Source organism: Chenopodium album, chromosome 19 (genome assembly GCF_948465745.1).
Source record: "Chenopodium album chromosome 19, dcCheAlbu1.1, whole genome shotgun sequence".
NCBI classification, from domain to species: Eukaryota; Viridiplantae; Streptophyta; class Magnoliopsida; order Caryophyllales; family Amaranthaceae; genus Chenopodium; species Chenopodium album.
This window is the reverse complement of record NC_137852.1, coordinates 2,516,847-2,536,025: the sequence shown is the minus strand read 5'-3', so window position 1 is coordinate 2,536,025 and position 19,179 is coordinate 2,516,847. Positions and strand designations below refer to the sequence as shown.

Genomic DNA, 19,179 nt, shown 5'->3' with positions numbered 1-19,179 from the left:
TTTTTTTTTTTTTTTTTTTTGTATAATAAACTTCGGTTTAAAAAAAAAAAAAACAAAAAACTACGTACATATGATGGTTTAGGGAAAAAAAATTGATCAGACAACTGAGTAATTACTATTAGCTTAGTTCTCTGCTCTTTTGCATTCTCTGTTGTTTTTTCGTTTTATAAATTTATAGTATCATTTTCACATCTTATACTATTTTGACAACGTGTTTCATCAAGCCATGATCCTATTCAATACACTTCCAACTTTTATCGAGGAAGTTTTTTACTGAGTACTTAGTAGCTTGTAATGTACAATAAGGGATACATTTGGTCAAGATAAGCACTACCTAAATCTGTCAAGGAAGTTACTTCAATGGGAAAGGGGATTCAGACTATCAGAGAAGTGAGAATATGCACTTGAATCCAAGAAATGAATCAGGCTAAAAATCAGAGAAATGAGAAGACACTCTTGAATCCGAGAAATGAGTTGGCATTCCTGGTTCTGTCCCCAGTTTCAAGTGAACAACTTCCTCGACTTGCTTCCATTAGATGATTCAGTGCGGTACTACTTTTAGGCTCTGCAGAATCGCCTGGAGGCTCGTAGTGGACATCTTTCCTTGACAGTGAAGAGCTGAGAGATGAATTAGCATTATATGTTCTGTTGGGTTGATTGTTGAAGAAGTCAAATGGAAGATCCAACGATTTTCTTGAAGTTGAAGATGCACGCTTCTTGTCCTCGAAGGTTCCTGCTGGCAAATGTACATTGTACTCATGCTCAATTGTTTTGAGATCTGAAAAAACCAGAGGACCAATTGAAGGTTCATATGACTGTTTCTCATTGGCAACATTCAGATGACCCAGTGTTTGCTCCTTGTCAGAAAAGTTCCCTTGTACTCCAGCAGAAAACCCTTCTTTGGTGTTTGATGTATTGATCACTGGTAAATTTTTGGACCTCTTCCTAACATGATCAAGTATGTGTTCAAGTCTACGGACTTCTTTTCTGTTTACTTCTATCTGAGGATGAAATACGCCTGATACAACATAAAACAAAGGTTAAATTGAACATGATGTGCAGAATTGAAGTTCTGTTCATCGTGATATTTTACCTGCCGACTCTTCAACATTATTAGTCTCTTGATTAACAGTTGCATCTCCATTGATGTCAAGATGGCCACTGTAGAGTCTTCCTAAATTAACCATTTGTTTTTTGTCAGTATTTCCCTCAGCTTCTTTAGAAAGTTCAATCATGCCAGGAGAAACATGCTGCTCTACACAAATGCTCTTTGTTGGCAAAGTTGAAGCTTCAGATGTAGTAAAATTAATGGCACTGGACTTCTTTATGGCAGGGAAATCCTTGGCCTTATTACGAATGTGATCAAAGATTGTACTCCCAGATATGATCTTGCAGTCATCCTCAGCAGCTTTATCATCAAAACTACCTTCGAGAACACACCTCAACGCAGATTTCAGTATCCATTAACAGAAAATAAAGGGTGAATATGTGGATTTAGTGAGTGTTTTTAGCCATACCTTCGTCTGGCTCATCATCTATGAGTTTGAAAGAGGGCCTGTCAATACAAAGATTCGCAAGTAAGAAACAAATGTCGACTATGCCAGTATTTTTTCCTATACTTTGGTGTGTGTGTGTGTGTTGGGGGGAGGGGGGGCTGGCAGTGCCAGGCAAGATTATAGGTCAGTTACATGTCATCAATTTTTTTATTGACTTTGCTTCTGGTTGATATCTCCTTAGCTTGTTTTGCACTTCCCCTCGTGCTTTTGAGTGGACAAGCTTCTGCAGGAGGCAGGACAGAAGAAGATCTCTTGGTTCCAAGTCTAACAGTCACATTTGACTTGATTTCTTCAAGATGCTCAATCTTGTGGTGTATATCAATACCAACTGCATGGAGTAACAGCATAATATAAGTTCACTTTTATGTACCCAGAGCATGCAGAAATACTAAAGAGCTCCCACCCACAGATGAAGCTACTTCCTCTGTCCCAATTTATTTGCTTGATTTGACAAAACATGAAGATCAACAGCTTAGTCAGCACAATTGTACAACTACCCAAATCTACACTTGCTAATTATGAGTACATGGCAAGTGCAAAATTTGTAAAAATGGCTTGTGAAATCTCAATGGCTCCTAAATTTTCCCTAGTCAATTCATGACCCATCTATGATGGGTGTAAAAGGAAAGGAGCATCATCAAATTATCTGAATCCAGAAAATCCTATCGAAAATAACTATTAATTCAGTAAACAAAACGAGACAAGGAATGGCAACATATAAGGGAAATAAAAAAAGAAAAAGTTGATAATAAGATCTGAAGTCTTACTGAATTCTTCAAAAACCAAACTAGCCTTTACAGTTGATTTTCCTTGTAGATGGTTTGGCAAAAACACTGTCATCTGGTATGGGCTGTAAACAAAAGAAGTTATCTCCAACAGATGCAATAAGGTAGCAACTTTCACCAACAAAAAGTCTACTAATGGATACATAGGCTTAGTTGAAAACATATCAAACTGAAATCCTTTGATTTAATCTCAAATTTGTAGCTTTGTCCTTTAATTTTGATCATACTTGAAGATGCATAGAATACAAGTAAAAACATTGACTTGCAGCACAGAATGATATTACAAGAATCTGTTCTTTGAAAATGGAAGTTGCTGATATTTCAGGAAGCCTTGACAAGGAAATCAAAAAAATTACATCCTGAAGTGAGTGAACATCTCAGCCTATTAATTTAAATCTATTTTTGTAATAGTAAAATGTTTGTTAAAAGTTTTAATTTCACAGTTACACTCCCAAAAGAAGTTTGAGGAATATATAAAACCATGTTATTGGTTAATGGCATTCTAGATGTTCATACATTATCAAAGAACAATGAGCCATTTGAAGTTTAGTATATTGCAGCCAAATAAACAGAGAAAAAAGAATTTGAGTGATCGTACCTGAGAAAATCGTCCACCCTGCCACAATATTTGAAGAAACATTAATAAAAGCAGAAGATGAATAACAAATACAGTTTATCACTTTTATGAGAATGACATGTCATATGCATATATTTTCAGGAAGTTCAGTAATGGTAAAAGGTAAAAAACAGCTTCATATCAATGTATTTTGCTCTTTATGCAAAGCACCCAATCAAAAGTAATGCCTTGCAAGAGATCAGCCCAGACCAGTGGTGCGTTTCACATACGCTAGGAGGAAGCCCAAACAGAGGCCTGATGATGGAATATGAGCTGGACAGTGAGCTGGAAGTTAGTGAGAGGGGTAAATCAGTAATACAGGGGAATAAGTTTGTTAGTCCTTGTTTTGTGTGCTGAGTTTGTTATCACAGCTTGTTAGTTTGTTTTGGGTATTTAAGAAGGGATTTGTAATGGGGAAAGGCATCTAGAAAAATATTGTGGAAGTTATTCCTTGGAGAGCATCCTTTCCTCTCGAAAGAAGGGAGTTGTATTGTGGTTTTCCTGACTTGCAATACAATCTATCTTAGTGCGGCTATTTTCTTATTTTTCCTGCTTGGTTTCCTCTGTTTTTTGATCCAATCTCTAGCATGCCTCAAAATGATGGGTGATAACAAGATGAATTGATTTCAAGTGAAACTAGTATAACCTGATTTTCTCATGGTAGATGATCATATTTTCCTCTTCCACACCAACAACCTGCAAGGAATGGATTCCAATCCAGCCATCTGAAATTTAGTACACCAGTTAAAAGTAAAACTTTGAAACCAATTCCTAATAGTTTACCATATCAGCATAATGCCGTTTGTTAGATTGGGACTGTGTCAGCCTAGTCAAAGTTACTGCCAGCTTGTGCTTTCCTTGCCCCTGGCCTTCAATTGCCTCAATCTTCATCTCAACTTTTGGAGGTAAAGAAAGTAAAGACTCCTTAATATGGTCTCCAAATGGGAATTTCCGATTGGCAACAATTTCTATTCGCCTAGGATCAGCTTCAGCAAGGGTCTCAAATGAAGTTATTCCCATAGAATGCAATGCCTGAGCATGAAAGCAGTTGCAATCTTAACCCTTAGAGTAAATTTTCCATCAGCATCTCAAATTATACACAGTGTCTAGTTACCTTTGCCGTCACCATTCCAATGCCAGGTAATTGCTTCAACAAGTAAGGACAGCTATCCCACAGTTTATGATGTAGAGATTTTGCAAGAGCGATAGAGTTCAATGCTCCTTTGTAGTTCTTTTTTAAAAAAAAGTACTCCTTCATGCATTTGGCAATTCTACATCCATTTGAGCATATAGAATTTGCATCCTGTATGAACATGAACCAAAGCACAGTGCTTAAGCCTGAGGTCAAGCCACTCATAAATAGACTGAATTCAAGAAGTAACAACATGACCAGACCTGGCTTAAGGACAAATCATGGACCAGAGGATCTCCAGTCAAGCAATCATTGACCAAAACAAATAGCTTCTCTTCCCTTGTCTGAATGCGCTTTTTCTTTTTTCCTTTGTCTCCAAGGATGTGAAAACGAAGGCGACCATCTTTGTCAGCATTGACATCATTAAGGAGCTTTTTCTCATTGCGTCTAAGCTGTATCCCTACATTCACCAATTAAAGGAGTAAATCAGTTCTCCATATAGCAGGAAATCGCAAAAAAAGTAATATACTCCGTACATACAAGCTAACTCCTCTGCTCGGCAAACAATATGAAGTGCATCTTCTAGGCTGCAGTTTGATTGAGTCTGCATAATATATTTCATCGTGTTGAATTTCAAATAATACTTCGTCATCAATCTTCCAGGCTCTGAAAGTTTATTTAGCACAGCTGGTTAGTGCACTAACCTGTCCCCACCCCTTCTTTAATGGTCAAGAGAGGATACAATCATGTGAGGCATAAGATTTCATTGGAGAAATGCTATTTATGAGCCAAGCTTACCAAGTGGCTTCAAGAGAAAACCGTCTTCATCAGTCCAGATCAACTGGTTTCTTGATAACTCGTTGACTTTCTTAACACAAATATCTGTAACAGCAAATATTAAACCAGTGATATGTACCATTAGATCAATCAATCAATCAATCAATCAAAGCCTTAATCCCAAAAGTGGGGTCGGCTAACATGAACCAAATATGATTATTCCGTGTAGTCATCAACATAAATCTTTCTCCTCCATCCCTTACGATCCAAAACTTCATCCTCACGTAAATCCATGCACTTCATATCCTTCCTCACTCCTTCCAACCAAGTCATTTTTGGTCTCCCTCTTCCTCGTTTAATCCCTCCATGATCCCACTCTTCCACTCTTCGCACCGGTGCACCCACGGGTCTCCGTCTTACATGTCCAAACCAACGCAGACGATTTTCCCTTAATTTATCTGCAATGTCTGCCACACCTACTTTCTTGCGAATAACCTCATTTCTGATTCTATCTCTTAAAGTGTTTCCACACATCCACCTTAACATGCGCATTTCCGTAACCTCCATCTTTTTAATATGCTCTTTCTTAGAAGCCCAACATTCTGTACCATAGAGCAACACTGGTCTTATGGCAGTCCTGTAGAATTTTCCCTTCAACTGTAGGGGAATGCTGCGGTCGCATAACACTCCCGTGGCCGCTCTCCATTTAAGCCACCCTGACTTAATTCTGTGGGTTACGTCTTGATCAATGTCACCATTCTTCTGGATGATCGACCCAAGATACTTAAAACATTCACTCATGGTCAAATCCTTTCCATCCAAACTCACCACTTCATTGCTTGTCCCCCTCTGATTGCCAAAACGACATACCAAATATTCAGTCTTACTCCGACTTAGCTTAAACCCTCTAGATTCCAACCTTTGCCTCCATTGCTCCAACTTAACATTAACCCCGTCCTTAGTCTCATCCACCAAAACGATATCATCCGCGAACAACATACACCATGGAACCTCATCTTGAAATGGTCTAGTTAATTCATCTAGAACCGTTGCAAAAAGAAAAGGGCTTAATGCAGATACCATTAGATAATGACCCAAAATATATTACTGTATGGAATGCAGTTATACTATCGCAAACAGCAAAAAAAAAAAAAAAAAAAAAAAAAAAAAAAAAAAAAAAACAAATAAATAAAAACACACACACACAGAGTGAAATTAGTACCATGCATATGACTCTCAATACGGTCTCTAGAAATCCCTTTTTGAATAGCATAAGTCTCTGGGTTCTGAAGGTACCAAAAGAATTAGCCAAGACAATTCTTACAGAGTGACTAACGGTATATATTTCAAGATACTTGCCTTTTTCATCCTGACATACAAGTATGAACACTTCATCCATTCAATTGCTCTTGTAATGTCAGGGATAGTTAGTTGTACTATTTCCGCAGTCAAATGCTCCATTATGCAAGAAAGTAATCTAGCAGTAGAGAAACTATGTCATAAAAAATTTATAATACTTAAATGTAGAACCATGCATAATGAATTTTGAGGGTCCATACATACTGTGATTCTACAACTTCACATCCATTCAAAAGATTTTCGTACAAATGTACCTAAAAGAAATGTGTAGCATGAGCAGTTTGAAAATCAGAATAAGGATCAACACTATTAAAGATAAAACTAGGAGAGAGTACAAGTAAGAAGTACAAATTTGATCATTATAGGCTAGGGGAGATCAGGTTATGACTGACTGTTTCCCTTCTTGTCATGATGATAACCAGCCCTGTATCGTCAAAAGGTGGACGACCAGCTCTACCACACATCTGCAAGGTTACAAGATTACGTCAAACATGATATAGAAATAAAGAGACACATGAAGACAACAGATTCAGAACAGGGATCTGTAACAACAATATAATCTTCTTCTCTCAAGTGAAGAATGCTGAACTTATGTCTGAAACATTTTGAATTCCTTAATTGGCTTATAAAAACTGCACAATATCCCTGTCTTCTGGAAGCTCTAGAACTGATAAGTTAAGCATTATGGAAATACCAACTCTTTGATCAATTTACTACCTATTCTATACTTGAGTTATTGAAGACTGTACAAGAACCCTGTTAGATATCTGAATGATTAGATTGCCGAAAATAATACCTACTCTTCATTGTCTCAGAATAATCCCAAGAGGTGTTTATAATTCAATATTTTTGAATAAAAATTATTAAAAGGTCCAATTTATTAAAAAAAAAAATCACCACCTCCTTTTCTCTTTCTCGTTTGCTTCTAAAGAGCTTTGAATCTTTGCGAATCGAACTCTTCATTCCACAATACTCAACACTTTAGTTTGAACACTTGACAGTTTATGCTTACTTTGGAGTTTGGACCCTAGAAAAACTACCCGAGACAAACAAGAATACCTAAGTCCAAGTATCATAGCTTTAAACTCTATCCTTTGTAGGCATAGGTTCCACTATTCTCAACTCCTCACCTTCATCACTGGGACTTTCTTGTACAACTCCCTTTTCCTCACAATTATTGTCAAGCATAGCTGTTACTCATATCAAAGTGAAGATTATAGCACCAGTTTCAATGTTTTGTTTTCTGTGTATTGATAAGTTGACATTTAGGTAATTAAGATTTGCAAGTGTCTTACTGACTTAATTATATGAGCCTTAATTACTACAATGAGTGAGTGACAAACTGTTGTTTCCCTAATTCAAAGTAAACAAAGGTTCATTTTCTATTTTAGCATACCAAGATTGCACCTTAAAAGATGTCACTTGGTAAAACATTGGAAACCAAATGCAAATATTGAGGATTATTTTACTTCACAATTTCTCACTATATAGAACTTTTTAAAAGGTTTTATAGATTACATTATATTCAGCAAATGTCTTTCCAATTTTAATAGTCAAGCGATTATGGTTAGGATTATGCAGCCTAGTGTCCACACAAAAGTAGAAGGCAAGTTACATTGTAGAAATAATCCCAATAACACAAGGAACCCTGGATGAAATGTATTTTATAGATGGTACAGATTCAGAACTTCAGAAGTCAGATAGAATGTATTTTATAGATGGTACAGATTCAGAAGTCAGATAGAAAGTTGAAGCAGTCGTGTACTCATGTGCAATTAATGATATACCTGTAAAACGATGGATCTGTCATACTCCGTGTAACTGCCTTTTTCCTTATTACTGGAGATAATGGTACCTCAAAGATCAAAGACAATACTATATTCAACATTTCAATCCATTTTTTAAAAAAAAGGAAGTATAAACATACTAGTGCTGCGTAGACTTGATCACCACTGTATGTGCTGGTAGGTTGATTCCATGTGCAAGCGTATTTGTTGTGCAAAGAACTTGAATATCACTATTAAGGAAAAGATTCTCTACAAGGTTTCGATCCTTCATGCAAAGACCGCCATTGTGATAACCAACTGTAAACATCCAATAGGCTTAATGAACAAAAGATGTACACCATAACCAAACATTGAGACTAAATATGTTAAAATGGTTTCCGATTAGGTCATATACCACCATAGAGAATGTATGATTGCAGTTGTTTATCACTGCATGACAATGAGGCTTCCCTCAATCTCTCTAGTTGATCATTTGTCTTGATGAATGGATTTGAATACCCAAATGTCATGGCTGTTTGAGAGATTTTCTGTGCTGCTTCTTGTGCTCCCTTTCTGGTCGAACAGAAAACTAGAGCAGATTTTCCTCTAGAATATTGCATCAAAATATCTGCAAAAAATTAACATTATAATGAATTTGATATAGGAAAAAAAAAAAACTAACTCTGACTCTGACCTATATGGCCTAAACTTACCAAAGATGTAGTTCTGGAGCCGCTGGACGAGGTCAACAAAGTAAAAATCAGCAGTGACAGCAACATAAAGTTCCAGAGCTTCTAACTAAGCATGCCAAAGAAATTTACTCTATGAACAAAGCAATAGAACAGCGTATCTGGTTAAATAATCAGTTTACTTTTAGTCAGATTAAGATTCGTGCCTTTTCGAAGAGAAAATCATTTTTGGCTGCTGCATACCCTATAAAAGACATTGACAGGTGAAATAACAAGCAGGATATCAAACTTATAATATGAAGAAGGGAAAAACAAAAACAAAAAGAAGAAGAAGAAGAACAACACCAACAACAAGAATCTAATGATAGAAGAAAGGCATTAATGACAAAACTCATATGATAAATAAGGGAACAGGTTTGCATAAAAAATAAAAAAATTAAAAAAAATTAAAAATAAAAAAGTATAAGGGAACAGGTAGATAGCCGCCTAAACATTGATCTATCATGCTGAGAAACTCCTCCATTATCATTAACATGATATTTGTGCAAAATAAAATAGGAATTTGCATTTTTTTTAATTCCCTGTCAAGTTATTGGCTAAAATATCAGGTACAAAATTCTGCAGTTACCAAGAACTTTGGTAGTCAGTTTTACAGGTCTCATTTCTTCACCAAACCTGTAGAATAACATAAAGCAAATGAGCTATGTGATTGTTAGAAATTTGAACAAAAGATCACCAGGTTATAGGAGATCATGAAACACCTTTTCATTCCTTGAGGAGGAACCACTAGCCACTCCGCTGCAGAGAGGATCATTATCCATTATCGAATCGGATATGACCAAGTTCTAACAAACAGGAAGTGTTCAATTAAAGTGTACCTAGGTCCTCCAGATTTGGAATTGTAGCTGAAACAGCTATAAAACGTACATGAGCCAGGGGGCTTGATTTCATTTCAGGTCTGCAAGAAAGCATTTTAATCCTGCTCACTATTGCTTCCAAAGCAGCACCACGTGGATCATTTAATAGGTGAACTTCATCGATGAATAGAAGTCCTATGTCACTGAAAAAACTCAAGCCACCATCTTTTATTTTATAGCGAGTCACAGCATCAAATTTCTGTGAAAGACAAGGGCACACGTTATCACTTATTACATCTCACGAAAATATGCCCTGGGATGCTAGGAATATATCATGTGTACCTCAGGAGTTGTTAGAATTATGTCTGCATCTTGAATATTCTTTGTATTGTACGAATCATTGTCCCCAGTCATCTCAAGGCAATTTATGCCCCATGAACCTAGCTTCCGATCCCAATCCCTAAGCTTCTCTTGTACCAAAGCCTTGGAAGGTGCTACATAGATCTGTCAAGAAGCAATAGTACTAGTCAATGACTGATATGGAGAAAAATGAACAAAGTGAAGCACGGACTGATATCTATTCTCTCGTGAACGTAAGTCATGCAGTACTTCAAAGTAGTGATGATTAATGAAAGTATTTGATGCTTATAAACAGAGATAGAATAAACCATTCAAGGAGTAATATTCCAGTAATGAATTAATAAAAACGGAAGCACCCACCACAATTTGCTGCAGATTTAGAGGATCAAATTGACTATATCGGTTCAGCTTAGATATTATGGAAGTTTTACCAATAATGCCCAAGATGTTTATGTCATAAATGGGAAGAAAGTCTCAAGTGTTTCATATTAACTTTAAAAAATTCAGGAAGCGTTATACAAGGTATAAACAATTACAGATCAACCACAGGATAACCAGCCAATGCAAAGTTACCGTTTTCAGGGTGCCCTTCACATGGATGAATCTCCCGTCTGCTGAAAGAAACTTTGAGAGGAGCCTTAAAATGCACAGCTCAAATAGCACTGTTTTACCACTTCCAGTTGGTGCAGAAACGACCATATTTACATCGGAGAGGAAGCAGCAAGGAAAGCATTCACTCTGCAGAGAATTGAAATATCTACCACCATGCAGAATCTCAGTGCAGTTACAATAAACTTAGCACAAAAGAAATAATCCTAAGTTCTCATTAGACAGAAAGATTTGGTCACATATTGAAAGACGAAATGGGATAGATTAGCACAGAAAATGTAGTCATAAATAAACATACAAAAATATCATATTCATTTCATAAAATGAGGCTACAAATAAAGCCAATAAGCAAAAAATAAATGCACTATTATCTTTAAAGTTAAAAACCAAACTATTGAGGATTGACATGTATAAATCAAAGCGGCGATTCATAAAAACAACAAATCAGAACCTATTAATGCAAAGAGAACAAAAATTCTATTCCACATCGAATCATCAATATAATGACGAAGATGACGGTGATCAAAACAGCAAGATGAAAGTATTCATAATTTGGAATTTTGAAAGTTCATCCTCAATTGGCATGAATCAAAGACACATAAATCAAATCCAAAAAAGTATGATTCACAACAAATTAGAAGTAGTAAACATTATGAATCGCCAAACTAATAATCATAATTCTGCCAAATTTGAAGTGTTAAAACTAAAATTAGCGTGAAAATTAAGCAAAAATCAAACTCAGGCTATGAAAACCAACATATTAGTAGTAAATAAAAATTGATTGCGCAAGAAAAGTAAGAGATATTAAGATTAAGCATAGTACCTAAAATTGAAGGTTGATCTGAAGGGAGCAGGTAACTCCAACACTGATCTAAGGTTGTACGATTCCATAATTTCGCAAACTTAAACCCTAGACCCTAATTAATCAACCAAAATCAGAAAATAAACGGAAATTTTAGTACTAATCATTCTATACATTCTACAAATTACATCGACGATCATCGATTGAATCTAATTTACAAAATGTGGTTCAATTTAGGGTTTTTTGCAATTAAAATTCAACAGAATTACGCCGATTGTATGCCGATTTCTGAAATGAGCAAATCATCAATATAGAATACAATAATTCAAAGTAATTCAAAAATGTGATTCGAAAAATAGTTGAAGTTGAATTACTGAAGCATATCATCAAATTCAAAGAGATAGAGAGGAGAGAGAATTACCTGATGTTATCAATAGCAGGCAAATGAATCGAAAGTCGAAAACTCGTCGGAGGTATGAAAAGCTAACGACTCTAAGCGCCAAAATTTGTATGCATAGTTTCCTACTTTCCTCTTTCAATCGTTGTGTGCGCGCTTAAATAATAAACCCAGCAAATGTGCAAAACGGCTAAATCATTCTTTTAGAGAGGGGTGTTTTGGGCCTATTTGAGTTCTTTTTAAAAAAAACAAAATTAGTACTCGTTTTAGTCTTACCGTCTCTTAATAAAGTCATTTACTCCGCATTCGACAATTCTCTTGAATTAGCCGCCTAGCCGGTTTATGTTGATTACAGTTGATAAAATAATACAATCATGCACTATTTTGTACGAACTCGTACAAACGACATATAAGTAGCGTTGTTAAAAACAATTTGACAATACCTGATAAAACAACACTATAACTCAATTTTTATGTACAATATAATGGTAGATCTAACAATTTGAAGTTGACATAACTTACCCCCAAGAGCAACAGTTTTGGCAGTAGATCTCAATCTACGTGTTATTGAGTGTGGAAAAAAAAAAACAAAAACAAAAACAAAAAAAAAAAAAACAAAACAAAACAAAACAAATAAATCGCTAGAAGGAGGGGTTGAACCTCCGACCTTGTGGTTAACAGCCACACGCTCTAACCAACTGAGCTATTCCAGCTTCGTTGGTAGGGTTATCAGTGAAATGTTTAAAAACAAATCTTAAGTCACAACAGTTGTTTATTGTTCCACTCTATTGCTTCGTAGAGTCCGTACATAGTAAATTTAGCATGCAAGTACCAAATAATAATATAATATTGCTTATTATTGTGATCTTATAATACATTTAAGAAATTTGACACATCAAGATTTAAGAGTTCAATGTTATGGTCTTATGGAACTCTTTCAATAATTTCGTTATATTCCTAGTATTTTATTTTTTTCGCTTGCAACTTTAATTACTTTTTGGATGCAAAAAATGTCATTTAACATGTTGAAATTAAAGTAAATAAATCATGTCAATAATTATCTTATGTAATCTACAACATGAAGTATAATATAAATAAACCTATAACACGAAGTATTATTGTACAACTTTCAAGTGCTAGAAATTTATAATGGCATAGATTATACTTTGTATTAGTATGAGAATATTGTTGATGTTTTTTTTTTTAGTTACAGAAAATGTTAATTAAAGAGATGGAGTTTTTGTGTCAAATAGAAAGATAAAGTGAAAAGTGAAAGGCTTGTGGAGTTGTGGGATAAACAAAGGACAAGCCGTATATAAAGGGATGCTCATAGAAATAAACTTTATGGGTTGTTGCCATGGTATAAATGTGTTGCTCTTTTGCACTTTTTTGATTCTCCAAAAATATCTTTGCTCCCCAATATAATGTAACATGGTAAACCTTTCGCATTACTAAGTAACAAAGCGTAGATATTTTTCGTCTATACCAAAAATCTAAAGGTGAGCTTTCCTAATTGTCCACATTTCCTTACAGATTATTCTAATAAATATTTTTAGCTATAATTACGTATAATAAAAATATTATATAATTTCACACTTTGTATGTCCTTTTGTATGCATTTCGTGTTCAAATTACTATAATAAGATTAATAACTAATGCTGCTAATAACATATTACAAGTCAATTATCATCTCATATGTAATTTATTAAATAACTTAACAAATTCAAACTCCAAAGACTTAGATATAAAATAGTTGAAAGTATACATAGAAAATTTCTACAATGTCGATTGAAGTGCATCAAGAGACACTTTTACATTTCTTGTTTCATTTTTATTAAAATCAAATTCAAGCAAAGATTTTTTTCACCTTAGATTCCTAGAAGACTCTCGTGAACGAAACGACGTTGCAACACAACTCGATTCTCAATCTTACGTGGCGGAATCGCTTTTGCTCTTTTTGCACTTTTTCCTGCCAAAAATATCTCCACCCTTAGATATTTCAGCTCAAACTTCCCTACTCTCACTTTAAGCGCGTGAAAAACTCGCAATTTACCCCAGTAAATACTTTTTCCCACGCGCCACATTTAGATAACGCACATTTCTTCGGCTCTATAAATACCTTCCTCTACTCTTCCCCTTGCTTCAAATCAAAACTCCTCCACATAGCTTTCTTAAAGAAGAAGTGAGAGATAAAAAGTTTGACTATGATGTCTTACTCGGGAGTCGAATCGAGTATGGAAGACGGCGATCGTCGGCAGAACATGATGTCTGCCGGCGGCGCCGGCAACCGTCGCCGGAGAACCGCCACCAACAACAACATGGACGAGTTCTCTGGCGACGGTTGCGGAGGTCCACAAGCGTGGAACGCCTTCGCTGAGAGCTTTAGCGAGGTGCAAACGGTGCTGGATCGGAACAGGATGCTGATCCAGCAGGCGAACGAGAACCACCAGTCCCGGCTCCCGGATAACATGAAAAAGAATGTGGCGATCATTCAGGAATTGAACGGGAATATTACGAAAGTCGCGTCGATTTACTCCGATTTGTCGGCAAATTTTAGCGGGAGCGTGAGGCAGCAACAACCGGCTGGGGGTGGAGGGAAAGGAGGGAATAGTAATGGGAGGGGTAATTAGAAACAAATTTGTGTAGTTTTTATGTATTAATTAGTACTAATAATCAGAGTAATTAGTAATTAGTTCCCTCAAAAAATAACATTAAAAAATTGTGGAGCTTAAAAGAGGGGAATTTAGCTCCTTTGTTAAATTTAATGCAATGTGGCTGTGATGTAAGGATGAGTATTGATTGGAAATGAATTTGGCTAAGAGTTTATCTGAAATGTTTTGTTAAATTTTTTAATTTTCTATCCCTCAAATTAAATTGTCTTACATGTTCGAGAAAGTTCAATACAAGTATATACAACTGTATAAAATATTGATGATCTCGTGGATGACAATTAAGCAAATTTATTGTTCTTTATTATGAATTAGAATACTACCAATATGTTTAATCCAACCACTACCTTTTTTTCTTTAAATGATGAAGCAAGGATAGATACATGGTGGATTGGATGATGGGTAAAGAAATACGGAGTGTGTTCCAAGTACATGTAATTTTGGATGGCGTTAGCATTGTGGATAAGTATAAATGTTGTTTTAAGTAAAATACCGAACATTATATAACATTGAACGAGTGATTAGAGGTGTCAATTCGGATAACCGGATGGAGTTTGGGTCGGGTCTGTTCGGATCGGATATGTTCGGGTCGGATATGTTCGGATTAAAATTATCCTTTGAACTCGGATCGGGTCGGATCGGATCAAATTCGGGTCGGGTCAAATTCGGGTCATGGTCTATCGAGTCCGGGTCGGATATGGGTCGGGTCAACTCCAGATCGGTTCACTTTCGGTTCGGATAAATTTGGATCGGGTTTAAAACGGGTTTAACCGGATAACTTCGGATCGGATGAATTTGGGTCGGGTTGATTTCGGTTCGGATGATTTCGGTTCGGTCAAGTTCGGTTTGATTAAGATAAGGTTTATCCGTTGATTCATTAAATGGTCAATTTCGATTCAATTTCTTTTTGTGTTTGGCTGGATTTTGGTCGAGTTGACCAAATTTATATCCAAATAAAGTTATTTTTAAACTAGAGATATTATTGAGTTTTTACCTTATTATTGGGTCAATATGATTATTAATTACGAAACATGAAGTTTTAGTTTTCTCATTAAATCAAGTTATGTGTAATTTTTATCTTTGAGGAAAATTGAGATTGAATAATTATCGATGACTTATCATACCTATATAAGTGAGACCGAGCTAGTGATATATTGACGAGTAATAGTTACATATGGTGATATATACAAAAAAGAATGTCATTTTTTTTAGGTTATTGCAACTTTGCAAGTTTACAACTCTTCATCAATTGTATAATCTTACGAGGCTATGAGTTCTGTACTATTAGTTTAGTTTATTACTAATTCAATTTGTATAAGATATTTGTTAGAGTTGTTAGAATTACTTTATTACTAATTCAATTTGTATATTAAAAACTTGACATTATACATATTGATAGTTAATTGTTACTATGTACATTCTTTTTATTTAAGCATAAATTATTGTATATGTAAGTAGTGTGTATATAACCGTACGATGTATAAGGTATAAGTGTATAACGCCTATAATTCTAGGATAATGCACAGTTGTATTCCGCACTTTTAACCAATAACTTCAATTTTATCAATATAACATATTTCCAACAAGTTTAAAGTAATATTAATTAGTATATTATGAATCATATGATTTATCAAACTAAACATTAAATGATCTATAATATACAAGTATTAAGTCTATAAGGGTGTGTTCTATTCATCTGATTTTCACAAACCTGACTTATCTTAACTCACCTGAATTTATATATGAACTTACTAGACCTTATTATCTTAAAACTTATTTTAGTCTTAATTTGTACTTGGGTAACCGTTAATAGAACTTATTAAACATGAACTGAACTTATTTGAACTTATTACACCTAGAAAAAATGTGAGAGTGTTTGGCGAGGTAGCGATTAGCGATAGAGGTAGCATTTAGGTAGTTTTTGTCAAACATTAAAAATACTACGAGTAGCGTGTAGAAGTAGCGGGTAGCGTTTGACAAACTTTTATTACTTTTTAAACAATATTTATATGAATTTTGATATATTTTAGTATTGCAACTGCTACTTTTGCCAAACACTTATACTATCAACCGCTAATTTGACAACTAGCCTCTACCACTACTAATTGACCGCTACTCGCTACCTTAACATCTACCCGCTACTCGACCGCTAAAAGCTATCCGCTACCGCTGCTTTTGCCAAACAGGACCAGTGAAAATAATAGGGAGTGTAATTACGGATTTTTTAATTGGTAATAATAATATTTATAATAATAATAATATTTTTGGAAGATAATAATAATAGTATTCTGAAAAAAATTATACTAAAATAAAGTAATAAAATGAATTATGTCAAAAAAATAAAAGGTAAAACGTTAAAAAAAGAAAAGAAAAAAAAGTGGAAAAAACATTCTGAATGTCTAATAGCCCAGCCCAATTCACAAAAGAGGCTTCCATATATATTTTCAAAACCCTAAAACCCTCTTCATTTCCCTTAGTTCAGCCGTTTCACCCCTTCTCTAATTCTCTCTCTTAATTTTCTCTCTCCTCAAAAACCCTAAAATCCATTCTCCATTGTTGAATCCAAGTACTCCACCATTGTTGAATTCGAGTTTTTCAGCTATCTTCTCACTCTCATACGGTATTTTATAATTTTTCATGCTTCTTGTTGATAATTTATGAATTTATGCGAATAGATCTTGTTATTTTACAAGTATACGAATTATTCTTGCTAATTTATGAATTTATGCGAATTGATCTTTCTAGTTTATGTATTTTTGTTGTTTATTTTTGCTAATTTATGAATTTAAGCGAATTAATCTTACTAGTTTATGTGACTGGTAATTTCCCGATTTATGAATTTTTTTACAAATATACGAATTATTCTTGCTAATTTATGAAATAATACAAATTGATCTTACCAGTTTATGTATTTTGTTGTTTATTTCTGTTAATTTTTGAATTTATACGAATTTATACAAATAATACGTTCTGTTGCTGCATCATTGTTCCTTGTTTAATCTTTAGAAGTAACCTGTTTAAGTTCTTTTTCGCTTAATTCACTCTCGTTCCTCACCTGTTTCAGAATCAAGGTTTCTGCTTATTTCTGCGCATCTGCCATACCATCCTGAAATCAGGTTTGTGCTCTATTAACTGGATTCCAGATTTCCAGCACTTTAATAAGTGTTATATGGGCTGGAAATCAAGATTGGTGTGGTTTACTAATTTCTATAACCAGGGCAGAAAATGATTTTGTTTAATAATACACTCATTAAGTAATAAATCTTGAATTTATACGAATTTTTGTTGTTGTCTTAATCCTTGTTTTGAATCTGTATGTTTATTTTTGCTGATTTGAAGTTTCAAGGATCCTTTACTATTTTTGCTAAGTGTTCATTGTCCGCATGTTCAGTACGAATTTAATGATGTTCATTGTTCTTTTCAGCAATGGATCCGAATGGTAATTATCTTGACTCAGGTATGATTCTCCAATATTATTCTTTTTAGTTATTCAGTTACTCTAATTGTATATTGATTATGTATTTATTTTTTTTTGTTTATCAGTTGATAGCGACCTCGAGCCCGAGCCCGTTGTGGAAGATTTGACCGTACCAGACTCCGTCACTGATTTATATGCAAAGCGAAAATCATGGGTGTGGCAACATTTCATCCTTTACATGGAGGGAGAGAAAATTTTGGGTCGTTGTAAACATTGCTTGAAAACAGTGTTTCGATCAGAAAGTGTTAAGGGTACTTCTAATCATTCAAAACATCTCCGTAATTCTTGCCAAAAATATAATGAATTTAGAAAACTTCACTCTATCAGTAAATTTGATCAAAAAGTTTATTGTGCTAAGTTTGCTAAAGCCATAATTTGTCATGCGTATCCTCTTCAAATTGTTGAGCATGCTGAACTTAGGGAGCTCCATATATATTTAAATCCTCTTGTTAAGCATATAACAAGGAACACCATTCTTAAGTATTGCATTCGTGAGTATGACACGCACAAAGCTATATTGTCTAATGTATTGTCTGATTTGCCAGGCCGAATATGCTTTACTTGTGATGTTTGGTCTGCTTGTACATCTCGTGGATATATTGTCCTCACTGCTCACTTTATTGATGACACTTGGACACTTCGGTCCAAAGTCTTGTCTTTTAGATATTTCCCTCCTCCACATAATGGCAAGGATATTTATAATCTTACTGTTAAATTGATTGATGAGTGGAATCTTAAAGGGAAAGTCTTTTCTATTACTATTGATAATGCTTCGGCAAATGATGTTATGGTTGATGAGCTTAGGAAAGATTTGCTACAATCTCATTCTCTGCCATGTGATGGCAAGTTTCTTCATGTTAGATGTGCAGCTCATATTTTGAATTTAATTGTAAGGGATGGTCTTGACATAGTTGATGAAAGTGTTGTTAAATTGCGCTCGATTGCAAAGTACATTGATTGGTCTGATGCAAGACTTACTCGATTTGAAGAAGCATGTAAGTCTTCAAAGTCTGGTTTTTCTGGTAGGCTGAAACTTGATGTGAAAACTCGGTGGAACTCGACATATTTGATGCTCAGAAAGTGTTTGGAAGCTAAAGTTGGTATTGATAGGTTTTGTGTTTTAGAATCTGGTTTGCCATATTGTCTAACTGCTGCTGAATGGCAAACCATACAAAATGTGTGTGATTTCCTTGAAGTATTTTATGATGTTACAGTTCTGTTTTCTGGTTCTGAGTACCCTACATCTAATTTGTATTTTGAAAACATTGCTTATATTGAAAGCTTGTTGGTTTCTGCTCATGCTGACCCTGATGATTGCATTAAAAAA

At 34.9% G+C, this 19,179-nt stretch overlaps 1 protein-coding gene, 1 long non-coding RNA gene and 1 other non-coding gene across 3 annotated transcripts; 1 reads left to right on the top strand and 2 right to left on the bottom strand.

Moving 5' to 3' along the window:
- Nucleotides 1-311: 311 nt before the first annotated feature.
- Nucleotides 312-11,397, bottom strand: LOC145594598 (ATP-dependent DNA helicase homolog MER3-like). The gene is made up of 27 exons (XM_081650918.1): nucleotides 11,330-11,397; nucleotides 10,471-10,654; nucleotides 9,880-10,041; nucleotides 9,559-9,796; nucleotides 9,442-9,478; nucleotides 9,309-9,355; nucleotides 8,887-8,924; nucleotides 8,705-8,726; nucleotides 8,407-8,619; nucleotides 8,153-8,309; nucleotides 8,013-8,064; nucleotides 6,618-6,689; nucleotides 6,430-6,479; nucleotides 6,226-6,343; nucleotides 6,089-6,152; nucleotides 4,888-4,971; nucleotides 4,630-4,755; nucleotides 4,353-4,549; nucleotides 4,072-4,260; nucleotides 3,741-3,989; nucleotides 3,604-3,653; nucleotides 2,940-2,957; nucleotides 2,324-2,406; nucleotides 1,689-1,884; nucleotides 1,518-1,555; nucleotides 1,094-1,426; nucleotides 312-1,018 (listed from the first exon to the last, which is right to left on the bottom strand). Exons 1-27 carry the CDS (start codon nucleotides 11,395-11,397, stop codon nucleotides 435-437), a joined length of 3,669 nt encoding a protein of 1,222 aa, XP_081507044.1. The 3' UTR covers nucleotides 312-434.
- Nucleotides 11,398-12,344: 947 nt separating this feature from the next.
- On the bottom strand, nucleotides 12,345-12,418 carry TRNAN-GUU (transfer RNA asparagine (anticodon GUU)). Its single transcript has one exon. It is a non-coding gene; the product is annotated as a tRNA-Asn (tRNA).
- Nucleotides 12,419-16,910: 4,492 nt separating this feature from the next.
- On the top strand, nucleotides 16,911-18,266 carry LOC145596000 (uncharacterized). The gene is made up of 4 exons (XR_014103059.1): nucleotides 16,911-16,994; nucleotides 17,439-17,490; nucleotides 17,799-17,831; nucleotides 17,918-18,266. It is a non-coding gene; the product is annotated as an uncharacterized LOC145596000 (long non-coding RNA).
- Nucleotides 18,267-19,179: the final 913 nt, after the last annotated feature.

What these genes read in the sequence shown, in the direction of transcription:
- LOC145594598 (XM_081650918.1), bottom strand. Translation starts at nt 11,397, where the DNA reads ATGGAATCGTACAACCTTAGATCAGTGTTGGAGTTACCTGCTCCCTTC. An exon ending in ATCAAGTCTACGCAGCACTA is followed by an intron (nt 8,065 to 8,152) that starts GTATGTTTATAC and finishes CATTATCTCCAG; the next exon opens with TAATAAGGAAAAAGGCAGTT. An exon ending in ACAGATCCATCGTTTTACAG is followed by an intron (nt 6,690 to 8,012) that starts GTATATCATTAA and finishes GTAACCTTGCAG; the next exon opens with ATGTGTGGTAGAGCTGGTCG.